The sequence below is a fragment of the Vulpes lagopus genome, chromosome 7, assembly GCF_018345385.1.
Source record: "Vulpes lagopus strain Blue_001 chromosome 7, ASM1834538v1, whole genome shotgun sequence".
Taxonomy (NCBI): domain Eukaryota; kingdom Metazoa; phylum Chordata; class Mammalia; order Carnivora; family Canidae; genus Vulpes; species Vulpes lagopus.
Genome location: NC_054830.1, coordinates 103,541,915 through 103,560,724, shown reverse-complemented (window position 1 = coordinate 103,560,724; position 18,810 = coordinate 103,541,915). Strand labels below are relative to the sequence as shown.

Here is an 18,810-nt window from a genome sequence, read left to right as displayed (position 1 = left end):
CCACTCTGGAAAACTGTGTGGAGGTTCCTCAAAGAGTTAAAAATAGACCTGCCCTACAACCCAGCAATTGCACTGTTGGGGATTTACCCCAAAGATACAGATGCAATGAAACGCTGGGACACCTGCACCCCGATGTTTCTAGCAGCAATGTGGAAGCCAAACTGTGGAAGGAGCCTTGGTGTCCATCGAAAGATGAATGGATAAAGAAGATGTGGTCTATGTATACAATGGAATATTACTCAGCCATTAGAAACGACAAATACCCACCATTTGCTTCAACGTGGATGGAACTGGAGGGTATTATGCTGAGTGAAGTAAGTCAATCGGAGAAGGACAAACATTATATGGTCTCATTCATTTGGGGAATATAAATAATAGTGAAAGGGAATATAAGGGAAGGGAGAAGAAATGTGTGGGAAATATCAGGAAGGGAGACAGAACATAAAGACTCCTAACTCTGGGAATTGAACTAGGGGTGGTGGAAGGGGAGGAGGGTGGGGGGTGGGGGTGAATGGGTGATGGGCACTGAGAGGGACACTTGACGGGATGAGCACTGGGTGTTATTCTGTATGTTGGTAAATTGAACACCAATAAAAATTAATTTATTAAAAAAAAGTATGCCAAAGGGACTGTTTTAAACCATAAAATAGATGTCAAGTTGATTTCTCACTGCAAAGAACAAAAGTAACTTTGGAGACCTCTTACTGCAGCATTTGAGAGGATGCCAGCAATGTGTTAAGTTAAAAAAAAATGAAGAGCGAAACTCAACTCATTACTTAACAATTTCAGCTGGATGTCAACTCTTTGAAATCAAAATCAACAGATCAAATCCCACAGGGACAGGTATCACTATGACAGATATAAAAACAGCAGGTTAATGCAATGAAATGATCTATGAGGTTAGTATGATGCACTGAACCAAATTCAATGCAATTTTATTTCAAAGCTGGGAATTGATTATCATCAGACCTTTGGGTGAGATAAGACAAAGGAAATGGAGGAAAAGACCATAAGCCAGGTTTTATGTGACTTCTGGAAAAATCATTTCATTATTTAGAGACTTTCCATCTACAACTCTACCCCATACATAAGATATAGGAAAAACTGAAGTTACACTAATTATTCTCATAGTTCTAGTATTAAGTTTAAAACTGCAACTATTATTAACTTACACTCTAGCTCCTTTAGGAAAAAAGAATACCAGAAAATATTACTATAAAGAGTTAATGTTGTGTACATTTTCAGCTAAAGAAGAAGAAAGCTTTTGTACTAATTTAAATAATGTATTTGAATCTTACTTTTTACAACAACAACAAAACTACACACACACACACACACACACACACACACAAACCTGCTCTAAAATGTTTCAAATTCAACAGCAAAAACTGGGAGCAATATTTTAAAGCAAATATATTTAAACATTGCTGTTTTCTCTCAAGAAATATTTTACAAAGGGAGCTTATGAAAAAATAAATATTTGAACATATCTACACATGCACACATATGGTCTCAGAAACAGGATTAGAAGCTGTCCCCAGGCTTCTCAAAACAGTTACAGCAATGTACTCTTCTCTTCACTAGTAAGTACCTGGGCACTCTTTTCTCCTCCTCCTTCTCTGAATAGCCCCTACGCTTTCATCTGCTTTCTAAGGGATCCATTTAAAGGCTCACATTTATCAACATTCTTTTAAGTCCTTCATTTTTAGCTATATACTAAACAAATAATTCTGATTTCAACATTAGAAAGTAATTGGGAAGTGTAGTGAGGGGGGGAAAAGGGCACAGGAGAATGGTTAGAAATGATTTTTTTCTAATTATCCGATACAAATGAACTTGCTCCATTCTCTCTCTTGAAATGTTTTACTTTGACAATAGTAAACCTTTTTTCTCCCCTGGGAGACAATCTCTGGAAGGTATTTCTAGAGTTACTACTTTTAGGCTTTGTGCATAGAGCCCAGTGTGGGAGGCTCCTCTCTGAGCATCTAAGAACTAAAAGGCGGTAGCTCCTGAATAAAAATACTGATGCTTGTCTTTTCCTATTTAATTCTGAAGTGATTGACTACAAATGATCTCCAGGACTGAAGCATAGAAGGTTGGGCAATCTGACTAGAGACCAGGTAATGGCTTCTTTATTTGTAGGGCCAAAGCAGCCTCATCTGTTAAATGGGTAGAATATCTACAGCATGACAGGGCTATCATAAGGCTCAAAGACCATGCACCTGAAACTCTAAACCCAACAGGCATTCAACAGGCAACAGCTATTATTAATTCTCAGATTGTGTTTTCGATTTTTATGGTTGTTGTTATAAAAATGTAATCATTCTAAATTGAAAAAAAGAAGCATGTTATTAATCCCAGTGGACATGTATTTAGGACTTGAGAGGTGGAAGGCAAGGTCTTAGCAACCGTGGGGGCATCAAAGTGAAATGAGATGCCCTCCTACCCCCAATCCATCAGCTTTACTGGCTAAATAAATATAAAGGTATGCTTACATCTGCTGGTTCTTCAAAAGCATAGATGTGAGGTTTCCAGGTAACTCCCTTGCTCTACCTGGGTCCTAGTCAGATGTGAGCAGGGAATGTATTAGTGTCTGTGGTGAAAAAGGAGAGAAGCAGAACATGCTACCCAAGCTGTGGTTTAGGAACCTCACCCAGTAACTCAATTTGAAGCCTAACCTAAATAAGACAGTTCATATTTCTGTCTGAATTTGGGGGATATATTTATTTTTATTATTACAAAGGGATTACCCATATGTGGTAGCTTCATTTCTTCATAATTATGGAAAGAACAAGTTGACCATCACTAACTGTATGCTATGGAATTAATTCATACCACCTCTTTCATGGCAATCTATTAAAAGCAAATTGATGGAAAGATAAAAATTGTCACTGGAACTATGAGATAGGATTTATCCAGTAGGTCTGCTGACTGTGCTTCAGGGAAATGCTTTCTTTCTAGTCTCTTTTTACTTCCATATGGCTTATCTTGGAAGTGCCTGGAACACCACAGACACTCAAAAACTAGAAGCCAGTTTTATAATCAACTACACTGTGGTCTACGTTAGCTTATTTTTAAATTGCCCAAAACTTTCTGAAACGAAAACCTTCTCATTTTAATAAAGACTTCTTGAGCATGGCAGCATGGCGAAGCATCAGAATTGGAAAGGTAACAAACCAATACCTCCAAAGGGTCCCAGCATCACTAATGCAAAATCCATGTACTATATAGTACTTTGAAAATCTTACCTAGGACCAGATTATTTAGCCAAAGAAGAATTTAGAATAAACAGTAAATGATAGAGGGAAAAGTATAACTGTTGCTGAAATTAACTGGAAAAATTAGTTATCTACTATGTTTGGGCAGAGGAACCTTCTATAAGGAGCAGTTAGAAAGTATGCTAACATTAGATAATACAAGTCAAAGTTGGTATTGGGAATATGGAAATGTTAATATGCCCTTGTCAATACACATTCTGTAAGGGAGGATATAATAAAAGGAAGTTTCAGATAATTATGAGGATATGTTTTAGTGGATGGATAAATTATATGCTGAGCTGTTTATTTTTATAGGCTATAATATCTTTTCTTGGCAGTTTTAAAGACCAGCTTCAATATTTGACTATCTAAAAATAAGTATAGAGATGATTCTATTCTCTTTCAGCGATGTCATTCTTTTCACTCAAGTAACATTTGGCCATATCTATTTTCGAATGGCAAAAGGGTAGTCTGGTTTCCCCGCTTCATTTTCTCTTTGCTGACCATTATGTACTAGAGATCAAGGACACAGAATAGCTGAAATGAGAGTAATATTAAAGCATTTAACCACCAGTGCAGTGATAGCTTTTCATAAATAAAACTGGAAAGATGAAAAATCTTATTCTCTAAATAAACCAAATTATTCATATAAAACTGCTTATCAGGTCATTGAACCATTTGAACACTTTCTAAACCATTTATTAATTCAAAAATTGATATTTCCTTTTGTTTGATGTGTGCTCTAGACTAAATATTTGTGTCCCCCCCTCTGCCAAGATAACAACAACAAACAAACTTCATAGGTTGAAATTTAATCCCTAGTTTGATTATGAGGAGCTGAGCCTTAGGGAGGTGATTAAGTCTAGAGTGGAGCCTTCATGAATAGGCTTCATGCCTTATAATAGAGACTCTGGAAGCTCCCTCACCCCTTCCACCACGTGAGGATAAAACAGGAAGAGAGTTTTTTTGTGAGTGAGGAAGTGGAGCTTCACCAGATACCAAAATCTGCTGGCTTCTTGATCTTACACTTCCCGGTTTCCAGGACTGTGAGAAATAATTTTGAAGCCATCCAGTCTATGGCATTTGGTTGTAGCAGCCTGAACAGACTAGGACAATGTGTCTGCCAGAAGTTCATACAGGGAGCTGCACTAAACTTTTCTAATGACTCCCCCCCATTAAATTGACAGTCATTATATCTCAAGTTTCTGGCACTCTGTTGTAACCAGAGGAAAACACTATAAAGTACCCCTTTGTCATGGCGAGGTGGTACTTAAATGTCAGCTCTTCCCATGTAGCTGTGGCCCTTAGAGTTTGCACCTCAGCCTGAATCACACCTGGAAGCAGGTGGGTGCTCTACAGAGCCATACTATCACCTCTGTATCTGCTTGGATCCGCTCGGTGGCTGCCTATGGCCTGGCAACACTCCTGTGTCACTGTCATTGAGCAATATATCAGGCAACTTAAAGTTTCAGTGAAAAGATAATTTCTGTATATTGGTAGTATTGATACATTTTAGCATTTTAACAACCAGTATAATTATACTGTTGCATACCCGCCGAACCTCACCTTTGCCTAAACACAGAGTTAATTCACACTTCTTATGATTTTCGAAGTGACCTCATCAGCTTGGGAGTGCTATACACACGAACGTGGACAATGAGACGGGCTTTGTACAATGTCACCAAGAGCAAAATTGCATCCTCCCAGTTCAGCTTTTCCCTAGGCCATGATGCTTCTAATTCATTTTCACAGGAATGTTTCTTTTGGGCCAGAATCTGTAGGCTGCCATTCTAAATAGAGGAGATGGGGGTAGGGAAAGAAGGTAGAAAATCCAAGAAGCTAACACAGTAAGAAAGTGGTGGGATGCTCTCTCTTTTATCTGACATTGTGTCTGTTGACTAGAGAAAACCAAGAGTGTGGAACTTGCTAGATAAGAACCCAAACATCCTTTAGGTTGCCAATATGAGCACCATTCTTTTTGTTGCCAGTGTCCTATTTACATTAAATATCCACCACTTTTCAAAAACAATCCCATACATCATGCAGACTCCAAAGGCAATGTTTGTGCTGCCGTTTCTACAGTTGCTTAAGGAAAAAGCAGTTTCTGTTGCCCTAGATAGGCAGTGCTTTAGGCTGCAGTTTGAGAAATTAAATGTTCGAGGCCTTCGGCGCTTCCAGTTCTATTTGGAAAAGGACAGAGACCTGGCATTTGGAAAGCATTTGCTCTCCATTAAATTTACCGAACCTTGACAAACCAGAGGGACCAAGAATTAGTCTGCTGCTGGCCAAGGCTGGGCCTTCCAAAACCGATAACGACAAAGAAAACAATAACACTGCCATTTATAATCTTCAACAGGAGTCTGCCAACTTCTAACCCAAAAGGACCTCACAATCTGAAAAGAATCTCAAGATGTGTTTTACAAGAAAACAAGAAAACATTTTATCAGCACCTCCTTCTTTGCCTAGAATTGCCCTCTTGGCCACACAACCAAATGTGAACGTGTCTCACCTTCACTCTCTGTTGGGGGAAATATACTAAGGTGACATTCAAGGACAGGGGAGGACATTGGTGGTGGAGGGAATGATCAATAGGTCAGAAGTGCTCCACCCATCCAATGTCAAGCCTCTGTATTCTAACTCCCTAAACTATTAACACAGTGTAGTTAACAGCATCCCAGTGCCTTGGGCCTTGACATTCATTAGCACAAAAACACAATTTAGTGGAGCAGGGAATTTTCTGTGCAATGACCTAAGATAAACTAAAGTCATGATGCACAAAACATCTGATCTGCTCTAGAAATGGATACCATCAACTGGTTGCATATTTTTCTATTTGAGAACAGAAAATGGGATTTAATCTGGAAGCCAAGTGTAGAATTCCTCACTTTTAACTCTGTTTACACCACTAATTGATGTGGCCCACACTGAATGACAATTTAAGTCATGCCCCCTTTGTTGAGGGTCAAAATTTCACTCCTCATCCTCAACATTTATAGCACTAATAACAGCACAATTCCACACTAATAGCACTTTAGGTGATTCAACTTCCACTATAAAGCTTGCAAGACAACAGAAGCGACAGTGAACATCAACCATGGGCAGTAAGTAAGGGCAAGCTGGTGAGGCCAAGACAAAGCCAGGTATCCCTTAGCCTTGGTTAAGCTGTTCCAATTTGTAACACTAATTAAGGCTGCTGAAGAATTTGTTAAGCATGACGCTTCCACACTTCCTCTGTTTTGTATTCCGTAGGATGGGAAACAAAGTAGAAAAGAAAGAGCTAAAAGCAAATAGATGAAGGTGTGGGGGGGGGGTGAGGGGGAAGAAGGACAATCACCCACTAAATAATAGAGGTTCCTGGGCCAAGAGTCACCTTGGCAAATCCTACCTTGGAGCCTCTAATGGTTCAAGTGAGGCTGCCAACCATGTGTCCTAGTTGCCCACAAATAACACCCTTGGAGTGGAAATCCCAGCTGTATACATTTACTCTCCTATGAGTGCTTCATTTTTTCCGAGCTTTTTCTTCCCTCCATGTGGTTGCCCAAACCAATTCATGTGCTTACTGGCATGTTATGAAACATGGAAACAATTAGAGACCACATTCTAGGGCATGAGAGAATGACTTGCTACAGAATCAATGAACTATGCAGAACTTGAGAGGATTTGGCAAAAAAAGATGGAAATTGTAGAATAAGACCTACTAACAATATCTCATGTCACAAAGCACATTTTACAAAGCTTTAAACTTATCTGTGTGTTTTCAGGCAGCAATTGTATTTTACTTTCAAAATCTCCAGTTTATAGCCTTATATTTTGTTTTGTTTCTTTACATATCCAAATGAAACTCAGAAAATATTCAATGTACACATTCTGTCTTCAGGCCTGATAGCTGAATGCACACACTATGCAAATAGTCTTCTTGGTTAAGTTTGGAATTCTTGCAAGGCCACATATGAGGAGTTTGAAAACCAAAAGGCCAATTTAAGTCCTAAGCTATCACACTTGGAAGGGATTCTTTAGCCAATAAAATGCTAAGAACGGTCAGCTCTTTAACAAAAAGCTAGTGAAACTTCTAACACATGCTAATGAACCAAGGAGCCTTTTATGAGTGCGCTGCTCTAACTTGGCAAAGGTTCTAAGTGCACTGCTGCTTCATCAACCAAAGGCCTGAGTGATGATGCAGAGCACGAAGCTAGAGAACACAGGAGGCAGGTACTAAGAGGTGAGTCCCCTGGCACAGTCAAGTAAGTAAGGGAATGAGGAGGAGTTACGCAAAACCGAGTCAAAAGGAAATGTGGTATCAAGAATATATTACCTTTAGTGACAATTATTACTACGTGTATTTCTTGTTGATATTACTATTTTCACCATTTTCATGCTATGGTTGCAGAGGAGGCTGCAGCCAGGATGCCTTTGTGGCCCCTGTCCTGGGGAAGGCAAGAGCAAAAGGAGCCTCCGTTACGAGCTCTGCTTGAACACTGTACACGGTTGTTACACTGGCAACCGCTGGCGGAATTCACCATGAGCGTGACTCTCATTCATCACAGAGTGACTCTGTGATACCGCTCAGGGTTCACTGTCAGCTGCGGAGAAAAAAACCCATTGCATTTGGGGAAAACAAAACAAAACAAAAACAAAAACAACCCCAAAACTGAATTATCTGAGAAGCAGCTTTAGGAGAAACAGATTATGTATATATATATATATATATATATATATATATATATATATATAGGGATCCCTGGGTGGCGCAGCGGTTTGGCGCCTGCCTTTGGTCCAGGGCGCGATCCTGGAGACCCGGGATCGAATCCCACGTCGGGCTCCCGGTGCATGGAGCCTGCTTCTCCCTCCGCCTGTGTCTCTGCCTCTCTCTCTCTCTCTCTCTGTGTGTGACTATCATAAATAAATAAAAAATTTAAAAAAAAAATATATATATAATTTTAGAGATTTTATTTATTTATTCATGAGAGACACACAGAGGGAGAAAGGCAGAGACACAGGCAGAGAGAGAAGCAGGCTCCATGCAGGGAGCCCAACGTGGGACTTGATCCCAGGTTTCCAGGATCATGCCCTGGGCCAAAGGCAGTGCTCAACCGCTGCTCCACCTGGGCTGCCCAGAAATTGATTATATAGATACAACCTCCCAGCTCTATCTCAACCAAACACTAACAGGTGAGATTCACTGAGGCTCCCTGTCATATCCCTTACATGGTGAATACTCACAAGAATCCCTCTATGTAGTTTAAAAGGGACAAATGAGATTTTCCCAGTAAACTGCCAAGAAGCACCATAGCTGGAATCGAAACTCAGACATTTGACTGCAAGGCACCCCTACTTGGGACTGTGTCAGATCATTCTCTTCTCTCTGACGGTGGTATTCCTAGGTAGTCTTGTGAACTCTCACCTATCTTCTCATTCCTTTCCTCTTCTCTCCCCCACACCAAATCGCCAGTCAACATATACTCCTGCATACAAGTATTCTGTAGTACACAGAAATGTTTACGTACGCACACACACACACTTTTTTCCCCCCACATACCATGGGGGGGTGAATATTATTTCAAGAACCTAAGCCTTCATCAGAATAATGAAATTTTAGGCATCAGCCCTTGGAGAGGTGTCTTGTTTTAACCACCTGGATCACCTCCCTTTATGAGGGAGACTAGTCTGCAGGCAGTCTGTCCCTAAATAAAGCCAGACTAGTTCAAACATTTGCTTTGTAGTTGGCTATTGGGAATCAAAAATTGTTGAGTTCCCAGATCAGCCCACATAACCCACAGAGTTTCTAAATAATAAAGCTATATATTTCAGTAACAGCCACTATTTAGAGAAACTAAATCCAAGTTCTTATTTGTGCATCCAGGAATGCCAGACCTGTACTTTTGGTGAAAGAGCAACTGGATAGGGAAAAAGTGAGGTGGGAGGATGTGAAGGAGAAGATGGAAGAGCAGGTGAGATATTTTGGGGAGTGCTTTGCTAGATTTCTCGGTCATTTATTTGGTCATTTATTCTCGAGTCTTCTAGAATGGGGAAAGAAGGGCTTTGGTGCCTTCTGGGTCAGGACTCATTCGTATGGTCAGATTGATGATGTTGAAATTCCTTAACACTGGCTTGTGCAGGTCATCATAAGTTGGGTACAGACTGAACTACCACAGAATAAAAATCACAAGACAGCATTTTAATTGGCTTCCTTAGGCCATTTAACAAAGGAGAAAGCTAACTTGCAAGAGCAAAGAGTAATTAATGAAGGGAGCAAACAGAGGTTCATTTAGTAACTTCAAAATAAGTTCCTCTGTCTGAGGAGGGGAAAAAAAGGTAGCCTGCAACATAAAGATAAACTGCAGGTATTTAAGTCACAATGCCTTCCGCCAAGAACTGCTCATTACCATCAGATGCTGCGGTGGCAGTGGGACCAGTTAGAACTAACTTTATTATTAGAAGCAATTAGGGAGAAAAGGGGCAGAATTTCATTTGGTTATTTCAAAACAAGTTTCTGTGCACGGTTTAATGAAGGCCTGCAGTGTCAAGATAAAATGTGTGTTTTACTGAAAACAGCTTTTGCAAATGACTGCTTGTTACCAGCCGGTATCTCCAGGCAGAGCAGTCTGGGTAGGTTGGATTTACATGCATGCTGTAATATAATAGTTCAGCTGTCTCAGCTTCACAGAAGTGTTAACAGGCAATATGGCCTGATGGTTAAGTACATGTGTTCTGGAGCCAGACTGCCTATCTTCAAATCCTTACTCTGACCTTGGTAGCTGAATGACCTTGAGTGACCTTCTGGAATGTTCTAGGCTTAGTTGATTCATATGTGAAGTGGAGATCACAGTAGTGTTTATCTCACAAGATTTTGTGAAATATCAATGCATCTAATATGTGTTAGATGTTGCATTATGAAGAGTTCTATCCAAGAAACGTTTGGATGGGTGTTGTTTTTAGAGGACTTGCTATATAGGGGTTACCCTGAGTACAAATCAATAATGGACCCATTTACATCTTTTGGATGGGATTTTCATGTAAAGAATGAGAGTGACATTTGTTTTCACAGTCGTAACAGTTTTCATCTGAATTCCTTTCAGATAATATTTTAGTATTTCCATCCAATTCACATGTTATAAAGAGGTTTAATTGCTTTTTGGGTTTGCTAAACCAGTTGTGTACCATATCCTTTATTTCCCATCTTTAAAGTAATGGCTGGAACTTTTTATATTTTCTTGAGCCTGAGCTTTCCCTTATAAAACCCCTGCACAACTCTTCCCTCATCTACCTACTTGGGCTAAAAGAAACCGCCATGGTATCGAGCTTAGAAGACCATTTTAAAAACTCAACTGTCATATAACAAACAGGGAGTGGACTTTGGCTTCCTTCTAAATAATCTTTTGAGGCTACTATGACCACAGTAAAAGAGACCTCTCACCAGTGGTTTCAAACTCTGCTCTGAAGGTCTTACTCTTCAATGAGAGTATGTGCTGCCTTCAGTGATTTTTTCAGACTCCTTCATTAAATTCTCAAGGTTAAAGATTGATTTTCATCAGATGGCTACAATATTTGCATAATCACTTGGGAATATGGCACACTGCTTACCCATTATGTTTTAGTTTTGCAAATCAATAACATTTAACTAATGTGCCATGCACCATAATATTGGACCCATATGATGAATAAAATTCCTTTCTTAGACCTTAACAAGCAATGACTCTGCTATTAAAATCTATTCATTTTGGAGAAGGCTAAAGTAGCAAATGCCCTCTACACATTTATGTGTTTTCCAAGCTGTGTATTAACCCACATCATTTTTCTGGCTGCCCTAACTTAATTTTTGCTAATTTGAATAATTTATATAAGAGCCTCTTTCATAGAATTTTAGATATTACCCTGCAGATTACTTGAAATAAAAAGTTAAAAATACTGACAAGTCCATATTGGTGGAATTCTCCCCCAAAGTCTGGGTGTTCTTGTTCAATGTGAGTTTTCGAAAGAGCGTCAAGCTAATATTTATTTTCTCTAACCAAATTGTCAACTTTTTTCAGTAGGTTTTTGTTTTGGGTTTTTTTTGGTTTGTTTTTGTTTTGTATTTTTTTTTTTCAATCGTGTGGTAACAAGAGAATTTCCTTCTTGAAAAACTTAGTGTTAAAGAATGGCTTCATCAGAGTTGTTGATTCCCATTTCTGATTTGTGCCTGTTGGAAAGTCAAAGTTTAAGGAAAGAGCAAATTCTGAAAATAATAAAATATGCAACATAGGGACTACTTGAGGAAAGATCTGAAGGGGGAGAAGGTAGATATTCTTACCCTGGACCGTTCTTCTAGTTTTGTCATCATGACAACTGTTGCACTCCGTTGTTCCCATATCATTCTCCAAAAGTCCCCAAATGTTTCGGGGAGTGATCCCTGTGTTGCAATATAGGCGTTTTGTTTCCTATAGCCATCTATGTAGTTGGCATTCACATAGTCACTTCCTGGGATGCCTGTAAAACACAAAGTGTTATTCCACTAGGTGAATCTATCACGAGAGGAAACAGCCTGGGATCCGGCCTGCGGGTATTGCTATATTATTTTCCACACTATGCTAGAGGAATCACAATATATTAAACTTTGGGTCTTAAGCAAGATAAAAACAGGTCTTATCAGGACTGTCACATTAAAGAAATATAGTGTTCCAGGTGTTGGATCTCTGTAATATGACAAGGTATATACCAAAGAAAGAAACATACAACTGTTTGTCCATAAGGTGCCATTTTTCTCACACACTGTCTATTTTCTCCACTGCATCAGTAAAATATAGCATGCAGAGGAGGATAAAAAATTACCTGGTCACATTTCTCACTCATGCTATTCCACATTGCCAGACAAAAGTGAAATAAAATAATGCCTGAGTCTGAAAATGCAATGTAGAGTGGAGTATGTGTAGCAGTGAAACATTCTTTACAAATTTAGCTAACAGGGAACTCATTTGTAAACTCATTTACAACAACTCTGTGAAGTAAGTCTTGTCAGGATCTTCCTTTAACAAAGGAGAAGACTGAGGTGCATAGAGATTAAAGTACTTGCTCAAAATGGTAGAGTCTGGTTTAATTATAGTCAGTCTGTCTGCTAAGTCTGTCTTAAACTCTGCCGAGATTGCTTCTTGTTCAAACTTCACAGTATTACACCACATGCACCTCTCCCTTGATTATGACAAGTTGCCTCTTAATTGGTTATCCCACTTCTGCTTTTGTCCTTTGCAGTCTGCTCTTCATCTAGCATGACAGCAAGTTCTAAGAATATATTTCAGACACTGTAACTTCTTTCCTTCAAACCCAACAATGGACTTCCCTTTTATTTCAAACAAAATCCAAACTCTCAACAATAGCTACAAAGCTCCACACTTTTCCAAACACATCTTGTTCTACTCATCTTCTTGCCTTCTAAACTCTAGAGTCTGGTCTTGCTTCCACTGGTAGAAAACATTGCTTTCCTACCTTAGTGCCATCCCACATCTTAGAACACCCACAGTGTCTCCTTCCCATTGTAAAACACTCAGCCTGTCTCTCAGAAAGCCTGCCCTCGTTACTCTTGGGCTTCAGAACTCCCTTCACAACTCTTTATATTACTTATTACACTTTGTAATCATATACTTGTTTGTTAACATGGCTATTGCCTGTTTTGACTTCTAAACTACATCTTTGTTATTAGCTCTTGCTGTCTCTAGGGACAAAAAAAAAAAATTGCCCCAATTCTGACACTTAATAAGTGGACAGACCTTAAATTTAATGCTGATATTCTGATTGAAAGTCTAATTCAGAGTGACACTTTTAAGAGATATATAGGTAAATCTGAGCTTCCTCCAAGGAGAGTGACCAGGGTGGTTATGGAAATCAAACCTATTCTGTAAGAAAAAGGAATACATACTACAGTTTGGCAGGGGAAAATGTAGGGGTTGGGGATGAGAGCTGTCTGTGAGGATCTGAAGAGAGGGTTAGGTTTACTCTGTTGAGATCTAAGTTTTTCAACTCTGAATCATGTAACTACAGAGAGAGAATTTCATCTCCAATATAATAAAGCATTTTCAAATTGTCAGAATCAAAAAGGGAATAGATTTCCTTGGGATGTAATGAGTTGCCTGTCCCTGGAAGGGAATAAGCACTTTACGTGGATACCAGCATGATATGAGAGGTAGCACCAGAACCTGTACATGGCCCTTTTTGCCCTGGGAAAATATGAGTCCTGGAGCTATGAAAAAAAAAGAACATTTTTCTTTACAATGGAACATATGTTCCCAAGCTAAAATTGTTATATTTCACTGATTGCCATTTGCAATTACTTTGACTGCTTTTCTGATTCCAGTTGTAAAACTGATCCTCTCAAAAAAGTAATGAAAGTCAGATGGGAACTACTGGGCTCTGAGATGAACACATGGATATGGAATACCACCAGCATTAGTGAAAAGCCTTTTGAGTAAAGACTGAAATGCACGGTTGGTTGTAACATTATTCATCTATTACAGCTACTCAAGAAGCAGTTGGGGTTCTGGCAGTTCTTTGTTGATAAAGATCCTATTCCTCCAGACACCAAATTACTGTAGATTCAAGAGACAGTTTAAATAAAGTCCTCAGGTTACGGCCACTGGGAAGCACACACAATCTCATGTCCACAGGATTTGGTTCTGAGCCAACAATGAATCTATTTTATAATACAGGAAAAGCCCACTTTGAAATTTCAATATAACAATTAACAACATTAAAGAATTGATGAAAAGGGATTCTGGCTAAAGCCCTCTCAGCTACCAATATACAGAAAAGTTTTTTCCAAGAAAGTTCAAAATAGAGAAATCTGGGTTAATGACTCAGAAAATGCATCAGGGGCATCATGCCACTTCCCCCTTATCAAGGATAAGAATTGTATCTGAAAAATATGTCAGAAGACAGAGGAGAGATGGACAGGAGATTCACATCTAAAGGAAGGCAATCAGCCCCACCCAACATTCTTTTGTAAATTTTAATCATTTATTATGTAATTAATTGTTTTTTGACATACTGCTTAGGTTAGAATAATAAATTATTATTATTTTTAGGCAGAGGGGTGGGAAGGGTGGGTTGCTACCTAATAATACTTCCACTTCCCAGAGATAAAAAGACTGAAAATCTGTCTGAAAAATACTAGGCACTCGGGATCTGTACTGGATCACAAAATGCTTTAGGAATTTGGGACCTGATATTTAAAAAAGAAAATTAAAAGAAAAAATTCAATACCTAGTAGAGTTAATTATTAGGCTAATATTTACATCTTGAAAATAATGCTGAGGCTCCTTTTCTATTTTGACACTCATCTATCAGGAAGTAGTACCTGGAATGAAAACCTCCTTCCAGCAAATCCCTTTATATACTCTGACAAAAAGACATTTCCAGGTAAGTCTTCTCCCATATAACCTTTATAAGATGGGGATGTGAGAAATGATCATGTTCTACAGAAGGTCTGAGATCTAATATATCTGTATTTCATACATCCCAAACAACAAGCTGTGTAGAAAGATGGATGAGAAAAGATTTTAGGAAGGGTGGTAGTTTGCCTTTTTAAAAACATTAACCCCAGGTTGGAAACTAAAATTGAGCAGAAGTGTGTTTCAAATAGATGAGATCTCAGTTTTCAGTGTGACGTATTTAGAAAGATTTTTCAACCAATTTTGTGAGAAAAACAACATGGTGGCTTTCCAAGTGTTTTGGTGCCATGAAACGCTTCCTCAGTAGCTCTCAATTGTGATATTTATGCTAGGAGGCTGGATCTACAAAATCCTTTCACTTTTTGGGGGGTGACCTTCTCCAAGTAATGCGCATATTTGTTTATTTAATTTTCAATTCCCTGCCTTATCCAGAAGATGATTTGCATCTGCTAATGCAACACTAATCAGAGTGCACTACTAATCCAAGAGAAGTGTGTGAGAATTAATTGAATCCCTCTGGGGCTATGATGGATGGAGATCTAACTTAACATGCAGTACTGAAAGAATATAGAATTACTATAAATTAGCTGATTGCTTTTAATTTTTGGAGCCAAGGAGACCTTTGTCCAATACTATGATAATAATGGTGCTCGTTGCTTTTTTTTTTTTTTTTTAATAGGGGTTGCTTAGTAAGCATAACAAAGATGTCTGCTTTAGCTCATCATAGGCATAAACTTTAGGGCTGGCCCTGCTGTGGGAACTGTCTTGGAGTCTGTTGGTCTTTGACCAACTTTGTTCAAGAACAGCTTATTACCTTTATAAAAGTGAATTTCATGACTTCCTATGTACTACTTCATGTGTACTCCCCACTTACCAATAGCCATCTAAACAGGTCCAACACCCATAATTATTATTCTAATCTTATAAGTGAAAAAACTGAGGCTAAATCTTGAGTTCATAGTATACCTACATGACTCTTTCCTATGTTGTAGTCTGTTTTATCAGGTAATGGACTATTCTTTCTTGTGGTACATATAAATATTGCTTACATATTTTATACTGGGTTTTGTGTTTGGGGCAAAGAAAGCTTAGAGCTACAAAATTCAAGCCTTCAAGACCAACAGAGATTGTGATGAGGTGAATAGCCGGTAGAGCAGTGCGTCTGTGGCCTTCATGCATAGCAAGATGCAGCAACAGCAATTCAGAGTTAGGCCCTCATTTCACTTGCTGGGAATTGCTGGTCATAGCTTTCAGTGGAAAGCACACCTAGGCATGGATTTTGGGCCCCACAGTTCTTGTAATTATCTGCAAAGCTTTGGAAACGTACCATGAATTCAACATGCAAAGACAATGCCATTTTTCTTCACTTAAGCATACGATTTATAGAATAGGGCTTCTTAATGGTAGAAAACAAACTGAAGGTTGCTGGAGGGGTGGGGAGTGGGGAGATGGAGTAACTGGGTGATGGACATTAAGGAGGGTGTGTGATGTAATGAGCACTGGGTGTTATATAAGACTGATGACTCACTGAACTCTACTTCTGAAATTAATATATATTAATTAATTGAATTTAAATAAAAAAATAGAACAGGGCTTTATGACATTGGTCCCACATGTGTTTAAATATTAAAAGAAGAGGAATCCTTGGAAAGATAAAGCTACTCAAAGAATATTTGTGATGAATAAATAATTCATGCTGAAGAATGCTTTAAAACCTTGAAAGCATGTTGAACTGCTAAAGAATAACTATCTTAACTGTTTTATCATGACTGGGCTAAAATAATTTTTTTCCTATTAACTTGAGAGAACTAATTGGGTCATATGGGTCTATTAAAACAAAACAAAAGAGGGGCACTGAGGTGGCTCAGATGATTTAGCATCTGCCTTCAGCTCAGGTCATGATCTACAGATCCTGGGACTGAGCCCCACACTGGGCTCTCAGTTCAGCTGGGAGTCTGCTTCTCCCTCTCTCTCTCTGCCTCTCCCCTAGCTTGTGCTCTCTCTGTGTCTCTACCAAATGAATAAAAAACAAAACAAAACAAAATGAAAAAAAAAAAAAAAGGAACACCTGGGTCACTTAGTTGGCTAAGCATCCAACTCTTGACATCTTGTGATGTCAGAGGTGTGAGATCAAGCCCTGTGTGTGGCTCTGTGCTGGGCATGGAGCCTGCCTAAGATTCTTTCTCTCCTTCTCCCTTAACTCCCCCCACCCCCCTAAAAAAAACCAACCAAACAAAAAAAAAAGCAAAAACACAAACAGACAAACTTGCTCTGCATTCAATTTTTCAAGTCAGGAGATAATTTGATTTGAAAAGACCTCCCTTGTTGAGGGGTGTTCATAATCATAAAAGTTTTATAATAAGGCCTTATGCCCTGATGCTAAGTGAAAGAGCAGGATCCCAAATAGTACACCAGTTATTTTATCAATGTGAAATTAAGTAATTATAATGGGTATGTGAGTATTTCTATATCACTCCATCCTGTAGGAGAAGTCACATGTGCCTTTTGAAGTCTTGAAACAATATTAAGCACTTGCTAAAAATTTAGAGAAACTGCCCAAGAAACCAGGACTTGTATCTAGGGCTGCTGGTAGTTTACTCTTTGACATTTGGGCAGTTGTTCAACTTGTCCAGACCTCTGATTGCTTATCTGCTAAACAAGGCGTGTTGGACAAATTGATTCCCTCCAGTCCTTTTGAGTTCTAAAATAAGATGTCTCTCTGTGATATTCTTAACCTTCTTGGATTTAGAAATCTCTGTGAAGTTATTTTAAGATAGAGGTTTTGTGTATCCCAGATTAGGTGGGAACATGCTCTGATGCTCTTTCAAGCTGATTCCTATTGCTTCTACCTCTTACGTGCTGGGATGAGATTTTTTTTGGTGTGACTGATACTTCAAATCTTGATTAGACTCTGGTGGGGGAGAAAGCAAACAAAATCAAATCCAAGGGGGGAGGACGGGGGTACTGTGGGAGAGACTAGCAGGCGGTCTATTCATGGAAAGAAGTTGTCCCTGGAACATGGAGGTGAGAATGAGAAAGAGGCGGCATTCCAGGAAAGACCTACTCCCATGCCTGCTCCAGTGGATAAACAACTACTGTACCACAGAGCTGCAGATGGACCTTCCGCTGAGCAGCTGACTCCGTCCCGACTCACAGCATGGCACCAAAACCCAGCTACTCTGATTTCCTTTCACTACTACAAGTCCTTAGTGAAGTTTGTGTCCAAAAAAAAAAAAATGCTTTTTGGTAAATCAGTTTATTCCCTATTGTGAGACAGAAGTCCTCAAAACCCAGTGAAGCACAAAAGCCACTTTCTACTTTGTAAATCATGTCTCCTTCTCCAATTCAATACACACACACACACACACACACACACACACACACACACCCCATACCTAACAACAATGAATTGATGTTTAACACCCAGATTACAGGTTTTCCAACCCACAATGAAGAAAAAATCCTAACTTCATTGCTGACACTGGCAAAACTAAAGAGAAAATAGAAAAATGAAATCCAATAATAATTATTTAATTATTTAAATTAAACAAATGTTAAATTATTTAATTCCAAGTGGCACAGGCCTCAGCCTGTCCCCCTCAGCCTCCTAACCAGCCACATCAGAACTAGCAAAATGAAGGATTCTTTTGGCAACAGAGCAGAAAAATCAAATGCCTCTTGCAAAGGTACAGGGTATTATCTGCCTTGGGTGTCCCCAGAAGTACCACACAGAGGCAAACTGCCTTCCGTGGTTCTACAGGACATAGGACAATTATTTTATTTTGTTATTTTGGGGGGGATTATTTTAGAAGCATGCCTTGTTATGTTTGTTAGCTCATCATGACAATGAGTTAAGGGGGGGATGAGTAATCTTTTCAAGAGTTTGTGAAGCCAGGCTCCATCCCCTCAAGGCTCTGTGTTCTCCTTCCCTTGGTTTTCTATTCCTCAGCACTGCTGAAGAGGCTGGATTATGAGAGTAGCCATAGAGAAGGATGTGAGTGATTGAATTGTCACTGAATATATTCCGAGTTTAGCTATACATGTTGGGAATTATCAGCACCTGTGATGGAGGAGACTCATTTATAGTTAGGGAGCACTCTGCTCTGAAATAAAGCAGAACTTGGGCCAGTACAGCATCA

General features: G+C 39.1%; 1 protein-coding gene across 40 annotated transcripts in view; it reads right to left on the bottom strand.

The window, feature by feature from the left end:
- PTPRD (protein tyrosine phosphatase receptor type D) overlaps positions 1-18,810 on the bottom strand; it is a 508,136-nt gene that overhangs the window by 53,292 nt on the left and 436,034 nt on the right. For all 40 annotated transcript variants that reach the window (XM_041763191.1, XM_041763202.1, XM_041763197.1 and 37 more), the window contains one exon: positions 11,545-11,720. In XM_041763191.1, the coding sequence (XP_041619125.1) occupies positions 11,545-11,720 (176 nt within the window). The remainder of the gene's footprint in view (positions 1-11,544; positions 11,721-18,810) is intronic.